This window comes from Chaetura pelagica, unplaced genomic scaffold, assembly GCF_000747805.2.
Source record: "Chaetura pelagica isolate M959 unplaced genomic scaffold, ChaPel_1.0 scaffold471, whole genome shotgun sequence".
Classification (NCBI taxonomy): domain Eukaryota; kingdom Metazoa; phylum Chordata; class Aves; order Apodiformes; family Apodidae; genus Chaetura; species Chaetura pelagica.
In genome coordinates, this window is record NW_009952430.1 from 1,420,318 (window position 1) to 1,431,220 (window position 10,903).

The 10,903-nt window shown below is 37.0% G+C and overlaps 1 protein-coding gene across 1 annotated transcript in view; it reads right to left on the reverse strand.

Moving 5' to 3' along the window:
• B3GNTL1 (UDP-GlcNAc:betaGal beta-1,3-N-acetylglucosaminyltransferase-like 1) overlaps nt 1-7,869 on the reverse strand; it is a 117,272-nt gene extending 109,403 nt beyond the window's left edge. Inside the window, exons 1-3 of the mRNA XM_010008242.1 lie at nt 7,759-7,869; nt 7,537-7,636; nt 2,430-2,494 (exon numbers count right to left, since the gene is read on the reverse strand). Coding sequence (XP_010006544.1) covers nt 2,430-2,494; nt 7,537-7,636; nt 7,759-7,791 — 198 coding nt within the window. The 5' untranslated portion in view covers nt 7,792-7,869. The remainder of the gene's footprint in view (nt 1-2,429; nt 2,495-7,536; nt 7,637-7,758) is intronic.
• Nucleotides 7,870-10,903: the final 3,034 nt, after the last annotated feature.

Here is a 10,903-nt window from a genome sequence, read left to right on the forward strand (position 1 = left end):
AAATATTGAGCAATTTTGAGAACTGCAGCAGTTTCCACATTTGTTTTATTTCCTCTGATCTCTTCTCAGAAAAAAATGACACTCACAAGGAGAGGCAGCAGAAAATACATTTAAGTAATGCCAATCACTTAGTGTTTCTTTTGTCTCAAGGCTAGGTTTCTGTTTTGAAGCATCTAGCTCACTAGCAGGAATAGAAATGTGTAGAACAGAAAATCTTGCTAGTTTATTCCAAGCTTATCCTCACGGTAAGTCATTAAATTCTCAAATGCCTTTGTGTAGGTTTTATTATATTAAATATAAACTTCTGCTAATTACAATATTGCAGAAACCCCAAATCATCACCTGTTACATTCCTTAGCCATTGTAACTTGTTTCCCTGATGTTTTCTTATCCTTCATAGCTACACATCAAATAGAAACAACACAGCAACATGAAGTTCCATACTGTATAAACACCGTAAGTAAACAGCAAATTAAGGATTTTAAAGAAACCTCTATAAAGATACTAATTAATTTAATTAAAAGAATTTGTATTTCTGCCTTACTGCTCGTGATTTACAAACAACTAGATTCATCTGCATTGTAAAGAAATAATCCAAAATTTAACTCTACTAGTACATTATTCTGTATGGATTTGAGAGAGAAGATATGAAGCTCCATAGAACAAGAGAACAACAGGTTAATTTGTCACTCGTAAATACATGGACTAAGGTAACTAAAGTCAACATAATTATGTATGTAACTCATCCTACGTACTCCCTAGAATGCCCCATCCAATGCGGTATCTGCCCAAGTCTGGAATACCCAAACTCTGCAAAACATAAATAAGATCTTTCTTTTTTTTATTTATTTTAGATATGTAAACAGTTTATCTGACTCTCAATATAGGAGAGTTAAATCCATGGAATCAGTCATATAAATTAAATTAACTCTTGGGTTTGTGTCAAGCAAAAGGAACTCTATCCTGACTCCAGCTCAACAAAACTGGCATCACTCCAGTCACTTCATGGCATAATTTATCATGTTCATAAAAATCTGGTGAGTCAGGTGATTCAGAGCAGTGGATTTTGTGCTCATGCTTCCTCAAAATAATCTGGTTACAAATCAGACACTACCACTCAGTGCTGGATATGAAATACTTTTTTTTTTGATGTATGAGCAACTGACCTTTCCAAACACAATTAACTGGTATATGTAATTGTGAGTTCTGTGTATCCAACAGATGTTCAAGATTTCATTTCTGAAATGCCCATACACAGCTATATGTATCAGATATTGCATTTCAAAGCTTCATCTTCCATAAACATATACAAAGATTTACATGAAATACACTCTGTAAAACAAACAAAACCCACAGCCAAACTGGTAAAGTGAAACTAGGATAAATTCAAATAAACTCATTTAAAAAGGCATGCTGTTTTGCTAAATACAGTAATAACTTAGTAAAAAAAAATAATGAAGACCAGGAAAGCCACCTGCAAAACTTAAAGTTTCTTCAATGATTACATAAGACATTCCTGCTGCATTGCCTTAGGTCAGAAGAAATCTACCAGTCCTTAACCATGTCCTGCAACAGTACAATGACTAATTCACAACATTTAACATACACATGAACAAATCCTTCTGCCTAGTTGACACAACAAATGGAGATTGCAAACCAAAAGATCACCCAAATTAAAACCTGTGTCATTATAAGGGTATAGAGTTTACATCCCTGCTCTCATGACACTTTCTAATAAGCAAAGAGAACCATAACATTAAGTTGAATCCTACCTGAAAACCTACACTTCCAGCACCCATTCCTCCTAGTGCTACACTAAACCATAGTTCAGTTCCAGTTCACAGGAAAGAACCAATCTTAAGGTGAAATTACATGAGATCAGTGAGCCTTAAAGGTCCTGCTCTTCTTGCCTGATCCTAGCCACATGGCACCACTTCTCAGATCAGCTATGCACATTTGTGAAACCCTCCACTGCAATATTAAGCTGCATGAAGTCAGATAGTTATCTGTGGGTAAGGGAGCTGAAAGGGTTCACAGAAGGTATCCAACAAAGGACAGGAAAAGAAAATTCAAGATGGAAGGTGAGACCTCTCCTATTTTGCATCAAAAAGGCATTAGATTAGCTCTTAGTTTCTCATCAATAAAATTTTCTGAAGAATGGGGTAAAGAAAAATCCTGAAAACACCTGAATACCAACCTGGTCCAACTCTGCTCACAACAGCTTGTGAAATCCAATAGAATCAAATAATGGTGTGAAGCTGTAGGTTTTTCTACAGGTTGGAAAGCAGCTACACAGCTATAAATAGCAGTCAGCATGTTTAACACCCAAATACCTTTAAACAGCTTGTCTTTAAGGTAAACCAGAAACTATATTAAAACCAAAAGAATTTTATTGATGAAACTGAGTTAAACAAAACTCATTAACTTACTGAATCCAGGAAGCAGAGATAGGTTCCTGAGCTCTGCATTACTGCTTGATTTTTAGCAAATCCAACTGTTGAGAAAACAAAGATAAATTATGTGGTAGTTTTGACCTCTGTATTTTTTTAATCTTGCTACAGTCAGGAACAGATGAAAGGAAAGTAAAAAAAATAATATCAGGTGAAATATGCAATTTTTCCATATCTAAAACGAGGTAATTTGTAAATATTTTAATGGTATGTCTGTTTCAGTCTTCTTCTCTGAGTGATTATCAGTTGTATGTTCTCCACTTGGATGCGTTCCTGTGTGATGTACTCTAGGTGACCCTGCTCTGGCAGGGGGGTTGGACTTTCGAGGTCCCTTCCAGAAAGTCTACCACCAAGTAGAATTAGATGTTTGCTAACCCTTCGCAAAGTTGTGAGAGTCCAGCCACTCAGGTTTCACATCCAGTACCTCAGATCACAGAATGGTTTAGGTTGGAAAAGAACCTTAAAGGCCTTCTAGTCAAACCCCCCTGCAATGAGCAGATGCTGAAAACCCTTGGCTGTATATATATACTCATGTCTTAAGACATAACAAAGAGAAAAAAAAATATTAAAAAGACAAAGAAGGAACAAGAGATCACTAGGCAACTTGTCCTCCCCATCAGAGGACCAGATCCTCAGAAGCACAAAAAAAAGTTCTGTTCCATTATGCTTCATATGCAAATACCAAAACTGCATGTGCCATCAATGCAATGGCACATGTAACTCAGAGGGGAGCCAAAGTGGAAGAACGTATGGACAAGGAGTACAAACCTGGCCCATTTATACCACACCATGTTACACCACCTGTGGAAGACCACACTGAAATACAAAATCAGTCAAAGTACAACACTGGTATCTAAGGTCTTTTAGTTTCTGACCCTCTGACACTTGTTGAATCTGTTACCAAGCCACTGCAGGAAGTCAAACCAGAAGAAAACTTTTTTGTCAGCTTAATTTCTGAAGCAGATGATAGCACTGGAGGGTCAAACAAACAGCAGAGCTAGAAAAATGGGGAGGGGAACAGGAATACATAACCAAGGGTAAGGATGGAATTGCAGCAATCCTTCATCCTAAAATGAACTTAGCTTACCTCTAAAATACATCTGCTAGGTAGGAGCCTTTGCCTGGGATAACTTTTGTATGTAGAAAAGGTCTACCTAAGAACATTTTTGGTTTTGAATTCTTCTCCCAGGCAGCCTCGTAGGAAAAACCCACACCATATCAAGTGTTTTTCTGCAAAAAGCCATATGAATTCCACTTGCTCATATATTTATGAATTTATGGAACTAAGTCAGTGCAATCCAGCCAAGGATTGCCCTGATATGCAAACCAAATGATAGGAATATATGAGATACTGTGGGGCTTTTCCTCTCTAATGGGAAAACTGAAAATATCAAGCCAGACAATCTCACTATAAAGTGGAGAGGGCTAATTTTAAATCATATTATCCCTAAAGTTCCTGATTTTGCATTTGAAAAAAAAAGCTGACTTCTGTAATTCTCTACTCTTTTTATGGGACACAGGTTTAAGTTTGCTCAGGAAAAATGTAACTAGGCTCAAAGGTTCACTTTTAGCACTCATGCTCCTTGGCTATTTTGCCAAGTTGTTCAAGTACAGAAAGAGACTTACTACTGCATTTCTTAGTGCCTCAAAGGAACATTATGTCAACTACCAACAGAACACAACTAATAAAGGGTCTTCCTTATAACAGTGTTAGTATTTTCTTATGTAGTTGGGGTATTTTAATCCTCACCTTCTTTTCACCAGGGATTTCTTGAGCCTATTATCTTACAGTACATTTACTTATTCCTTTATGCACCCATATTAATATCTACTCTCACATATACAATTACACTCATTCTCCTTCCTATTGGCAGAAGAAAAAGCAGCTGGCAAAGTCAGTAGCTACCACAACAGCAGAGCTGAACCCTGGCATGAGCAGTTTTAGAGGGGAAACTACAGATGCAAGTTAGCAGGTCTGGACACGCCTAACAAGCCAATCCCTAACGCTGAGGAGGTCCCTACTAAAGAGATAAAAGAACAGGAAAGAAGTAAATTTGCCCAACGTCATTAAATCATTACTTTCATACATCATTATGAGCTGTAAAGCAGTCTGTAATTACATTTCAGTGCTGTCATTACTATACTCCAATATTCCAACAGTCTTCAGTAGAAAATAATTAAGTACTAGCCATCAATTACATATTAAAAAAAAAGTGAAGGAGAGTCAGGAGCAACTGAAAGATGACAATTATATTACTCCATGAACTTTCTGAAATATTTCAGATACTGTTTTCAAGCAAAACCCTTTAAATAAATAATTACCTACTTAGTATTTGTTATGAGAAAAACTGGAAAAATATTTCTTTCTAAGATTAAGAAAGAAATCATCCTTAAGCTTTTTTTTTTTTTTTTTAGAGGGGAGAGAAGAAAAGGCACATACTTCAGGAATTATTAATAAGAGAGATATCACTCCCTGTAGAAGAAAACAGATATTAAAAGTTGTTTCACCACAATGAATCCTATGTCTGGCATAAGTAAAACATTTTCTTTAATATCAGTCTACTAAAGAAAATCAAATGTTTGTGCCAGGTCTCTGAGTTTTGTAAGGCCTGCTTACTTGGTGAAAAGAGCCTGTTACCATGGTTACAGCCATAAAAACTTAAGCCTCAGTGAGATATTAACATTCCTCACTCTTGGAAAGAAAAAGGTTTCCTTTTTTTAGGCAAGTGACCCTTTCTTTTTTTCTAGGTTCCCCCCCTTTCTTTTACATGTTAGAAAAGAATCAGAAATAAATCCTAATCTTGTGTAAATAGTTGAAGATGTGAAGCCTGACTAGTACATTGTTTCTGTACTAAAGCGTCCTCTTTTAAAGGAAAGACTCCTTACAGTTGTAACTAGTCCTTAACATAATAAAAGTAAATCACCGAAAGCAAACAAATACTGTGGTTTTCAAGTAACCTGCTCCTAAAAGGTAACAACCATGAAGAAAAGATGTCCTCATTTTAATGGTGACCTGAGAGTGACTTCCACATGAATAAGCTTGGGTTTCTTTTTTTAAAAAGAACTAGGCATTTCATACTATTATTTAAAACAATGTTCACAGCTGCATCCCCCACCCCTGATTTATTATAGATTTGTTCAGGTTTCAGCTATCACAACACTGACAAATGCAATTATTATTTTTTTTTAATTAATCTGACATTTCTCTAATGGCACAAAATACTCCTTTTAGTTCACAACTTGAACTTAGTTTTAGTTTCAGTTCCTAAACTGCAAACGTGAACTGACTTCAGAATTTTAATATAAATTATTGTCAAAATATTGCACCCATGTGTTCTTGCAAAAAAAACCCATAGTTTACACACATGATTAATAAAGTACTCTTAGGAACAAGACTTTATACATAGGAAAGTTGGTTAGTAGTATTTTTGTTAATAGCATCTTGTTATATATTTTCCATTGTTATAGAGTATTTTCTGAGTATCATAATTAACCACCTCTGATATTATTATTTAACTTTTCCTGAGAAATCACAACCTACTTTGCTTCTAGATCAACAACTACTAAAAGAAGTAAGAATTGAAAGAAGATTGATCACCAAATAATTGAGGGAGGAGAAAAGAAGGACAGATAAATTTCCAGGAAAACAAACAATTCTTGATATTGCTCAACTCCAGTTTTTTTCAGTTGCCCAGAAGAGAAAAATTCCCTCTACAACCCTTGCCTGTCTTCTGTCATCTCCAGCTCAATAATGCTAATATTTCAAGTTGCACTGTCAAAACAACAACAGTTCATGCTAGAGGTAGTAATACTAAAAATATTTACAACAACAGTTCTACTATGTCACCTCAGTATTGCTAGGTCTGACAAGAGTTTAAAAAGCAGCTTTAAAGTAGTCTATAGTTAAAAGAAATGCCAGTAAACAAAGCCAGGGGCCTATACCAAGTTGCAGATTAATTCAGTGCACATATTTATTTGTGTGTTTCAACAAGGGGATAAAAATTAAGCCTTCTGAAAGAGAATTGGGCTTTTTCACAATCAGACCATTTTATAGAGACTGTAATAAGCTTAGGTTTCTTTGTTACAACAGGATGTTTTGTTAAAAACCAGGAAATCGATCAGATTTTGTGTTACAGTGTTTCCAGTGCACCTTAAGTTAGATAACTCGAAGACACGAATTTGGAACCAGTTTTATATCCATTCCTACCCATCTACTCTCTGTTACAAAATCTAGAATGACAGAAACATTAATTATACAGCTCCCATATAAAATGTTAGCACACTGTTCTGCTTGCTTTGTCCTGCTGTTGTTCCCCTTCAGAACACAGACATTCAACACCAGCTTCCGCAGAGCACAATATACTTTAGTATCTATTTACATTTAAGCAAGGTTGTCTGCTAAAATCCATTTTAAAAAAAGCAAAAGAAAAACTGTTACATACATGTTTGTTATCTTCTCCAGTAGGGCAGTGTAATTCATGTAAGGATGTCAATCAATAGGGAATCACATCACACACCTCTCTGGTAGCTCACTACACACATTGTTTCACCCCTTGTGTAAACAGGAATTTAGTGAGAGCTTTTAGCTCACATCAAAAGTTTTCTGATACTGGTGTTTTGATCTGATCAACAACAGGAATATAAAAAAGGTGTCTTGTTCTATTTCAGAGTCTATAACACTGAAAAATATGCATTTACTTTTTCAATCATTAGGCACAAAATATAGTATTTTTTTTCGCTTTAAAACCCATCTCCAGAAGATAAATCAGGTATCAGAAAGGCACATTAAAGTTGTAAGCATTAACAATGTTGCATATACTACAATTAAAAAAAATACTTTGCAGAGTTGAGCACAAGCATTATGCCAAGTTCTTCTTTCCTGGATGTATAAAGAAATACTACAGTGCCAGAACCAACCAGGCCTAATTCTAAATTGGAATGAGTTTTTGAACAGTGAGCTGTGGAAAACAATGTGTTTATTTTCCAATGCAATGCAAGTGGCTACAAGACACTTTTCAAACTGAGAAACAGAAGATGTTTGTGATGAAAACTTAACTCCCCAAAAAATCACTGTTAAGCTACATACCACCTCGAGGTTGAGATGAATCATTACTACCAATGATTACTGGAACACCAGCATCTTCCAGCTTGATCTTCCATTTCTCAATTATTGCAGATGAACCATCCTAGAAAAATGATGACAGACACAGCTGTTGTACCTCCTTTGCTGAACCACAGCCCAAGCCAAAAATTCCTATCAGAGACACTATTTACTTGGACAGCAATTAAAATAAGCTCTGAAACATACCTTACTAGCATCATTAAAAACTGACAGCTCCATGGTTCCTTCAAAATCTTGTTCCCAAACTGACTTCAAGCATTCATCTAACCAGCATTCGCTGTTGTGAACAGGCACAATGACAGACTACAAAAAAAACCAAAACAAAAATCCAGTTGTATGTCAGTAAGCACTAATCTATTTGTTTACTTGAAGAATAAGGATATTGATTAAGAGGGGAAGTGGTAAATCCTTTTGAAACTTTGACCAAAAAATGCACCTTAAAAACATAAAAGTAGGCCAAGTTCCTTTATTTTCATTACAAATACATTATTTGCTTTCTTCTCTATCAAGTTTTTTTTTATTTCTACAAGATGGCTTTTGGCAGATCTCCAAGGAAACAAGAGAGACCACTGAACCAGTAATGCTAACAGAACATCTAACCTGTTACTAGTATTCCTGCATTTCTTAGGACACTCTTTACTCCCATCTTCCATTAATACCTCTTACTCATCCACTTTTCTTTAAGCTTACTGCATAATTGGAGATGATCACATATGCAGCCTGTACCCTTGGGCTCTAGCCAAGTTTTAAAAAATTATTCTATCTAAAATTGCGATTAAGCACACTAAGATGACATATGATACAGTTCCCCAGTCTACCATTTCAATTGCAGGCTTTCCTCTTACAGCTTCTGTTGTTTCAGCCACATAGATGCAAATCATGACAATCCATATGAAACATTTTTAAACTGGTTAGAAACCAGAGACAAGGGATTTCTCTGTTCAATTAATCACCATTGTTCTAACTACCCCCAAAAGCTAACAATCTCTCCAAATTCTTGCAGTATCTCAAAAATGAATACATCCCATCCAGAGAATGCAAGTCCTAAGAAAGTAGCACAGTAAGACACTGGTGATGTTGGTGAAGAGAGAGCCCAGACTGGTACCTGTTAAGGTCACTAAGGCAAAGAGCATAAGTAACATGTCGAAGTCTCATGGGACAGTTTAAGAAGTTCCTAGAAACAGAATTTAAACTCCTTATTGTGTGTTGCAACTGGAAAGGTACAGCTTGAAAAAACAGAGTAGTTCCTATAGTAAGGATGTGGGAATCTTAACCAACAAAACCCAAGATGGTTAGTGACATTGAACTCTTCGAGATTTAGTGACATGTGAGTACATGTACATTGTGCAAATACATGCAAATGCATCCAGTAGTAGCCAGACATACTTTGTGAAAACTGAGAAGTGTATGTTTTTGTTTGTTTTTACCAAGTATGATGTCCCTACACACAGGAATTGCAGTTTGATATACAATGCAATAATTAACAAGAAACTTAACATTGCACAGCAAGATAAAAAAGAACCTATTATCATCTAAAAGAAATTAACATCCCACTTTTTGGCAGGATGCTGTAACAGATGAGAGGTGTATTTAAAAGAAGCTATGAAAAATTTTAAGCAAAGCAGGATTTTCACCATTGTTTTAGAGGGATAAATTAGTAAAATAAGGAGAAACAAAAAAAACAACAGGTATATCACTGCTGACAAACCGTAATGTCTCCAGGGACGGCACCACCAACCTTGCTAAGGCAATCTCAAAAAGCAGGCAAAGGTAGACCTGGAGCACAGCTTTCCCAATGGCTGAAGTCCTTTTGCTGCAGTTGATGCCAACTACTACTTCCCAATGCCTGCACATATTGTCATAGAATCATAGAATAGTAGGGGTTGGAAGGGACCTCTGCAGATCAACCCCCCTGCTGCAGCAGGAACACCCAGAGCACATCACACAGGAACGTGGCCAGGGGGGTTGGAATGTCTCCAGAGAAGGAGACTCCACAGCCTCTCTGGGCAGCCTGGCCCAGGGCTCTGGCACTCTCACAGCAAAGAAGTTTCTCCTCATGTTGAGGTGGAACTTACTCTTCTAGTTCTTTTTGCAGCAGCCTTCCATACTTTTGAAGACTGTTACCATAACAGTGAACTGCAGAAACACACAGAATGCTCTATCAAAGTAATTTTGAATCAACATGGGGACATGAATTGCATACAACTAGTGGACTTTTGTCATTACAAGATCAGCTGAGTAACAACTGAGTCAATTACAATTTCACTAGGTGAAACTGACTTGTACCAGAATCCAACAGAGGAGCCTTTTCATGGCCTATAAACCAAATACAATGGTTAAAAATACCAACTATGAATCAGATCTGGATTTGAGAACTGTGACTCTACCTGGTTTTCCCTAAACTTCACACATTCTAGAGTAAGACCTGAAGCAGTTTTTGGTATTTTTAGTAACATAGTTTTGCCATCACTAAGCTGAAGATAATGATTCTTGGCTTTGCTGCAAAATTATAATGTTCATGTATGGTGAAAATGACAGAATGTGAAATGGTTACCAGGTACTTCAACCCCCTTTCTTCTACAAATGTATTACTGAACCAAAACCACTCCTTTCTTCCCTCAGCTGGAAAACAACACACCACCCCTAAGATTGAAGTGCACAAATGTGAGGCTAGAAAAAGTTACAAAAACTGTGCAACAGAAAAAAGGAGAATTCTCTTATTTATGGCATTACAACCACCATCCTCCACTGAGAATATATATGATAAACAACTCCAAAAGAATGTTAATTTCAGTTTCTACACAATTCAAGTTAGCTGCTACCTGCCTTCACATCCTAACGTGGAAAATAGATGTAAACATAATTTTAGCAAGAGCAAAGTCAGAATGCAAGTCAGAAACTGTTATTTATAAATGAAATTCTCATGAACCACAAACCATTCAGAAGCTGATGGCAGAACATACTAGTTTTGTCAGATCTTGCATATGAGACACTTTAAATAACCCCGAAAAGGTTTTTCAGGCCACAAACTTTGACTTGTCCTTAGGAGACACTGAAGTTGTCAATAACTTTCCCCTGGCCACCGACCTGTGCGGTTTTGCTCTGGGGACACCTGCCTCGCTGTACCTAAATTAATAATAATTTAAAACTGGTTTTTTGGAACGCGAGGTAACCAAAACACGCCAGGCTGGAAGGGCAACCCTGCTGAGACCCCCCAGCCCCCCGGGCCGAGGCACAGGGAGCCGGGCCTGGCCCGGCCTCAGGCCCGCGCACACTGACACACTCACACTCACACACACGTACCACCTGGGCAGGGCTGCGGGACGCGGCG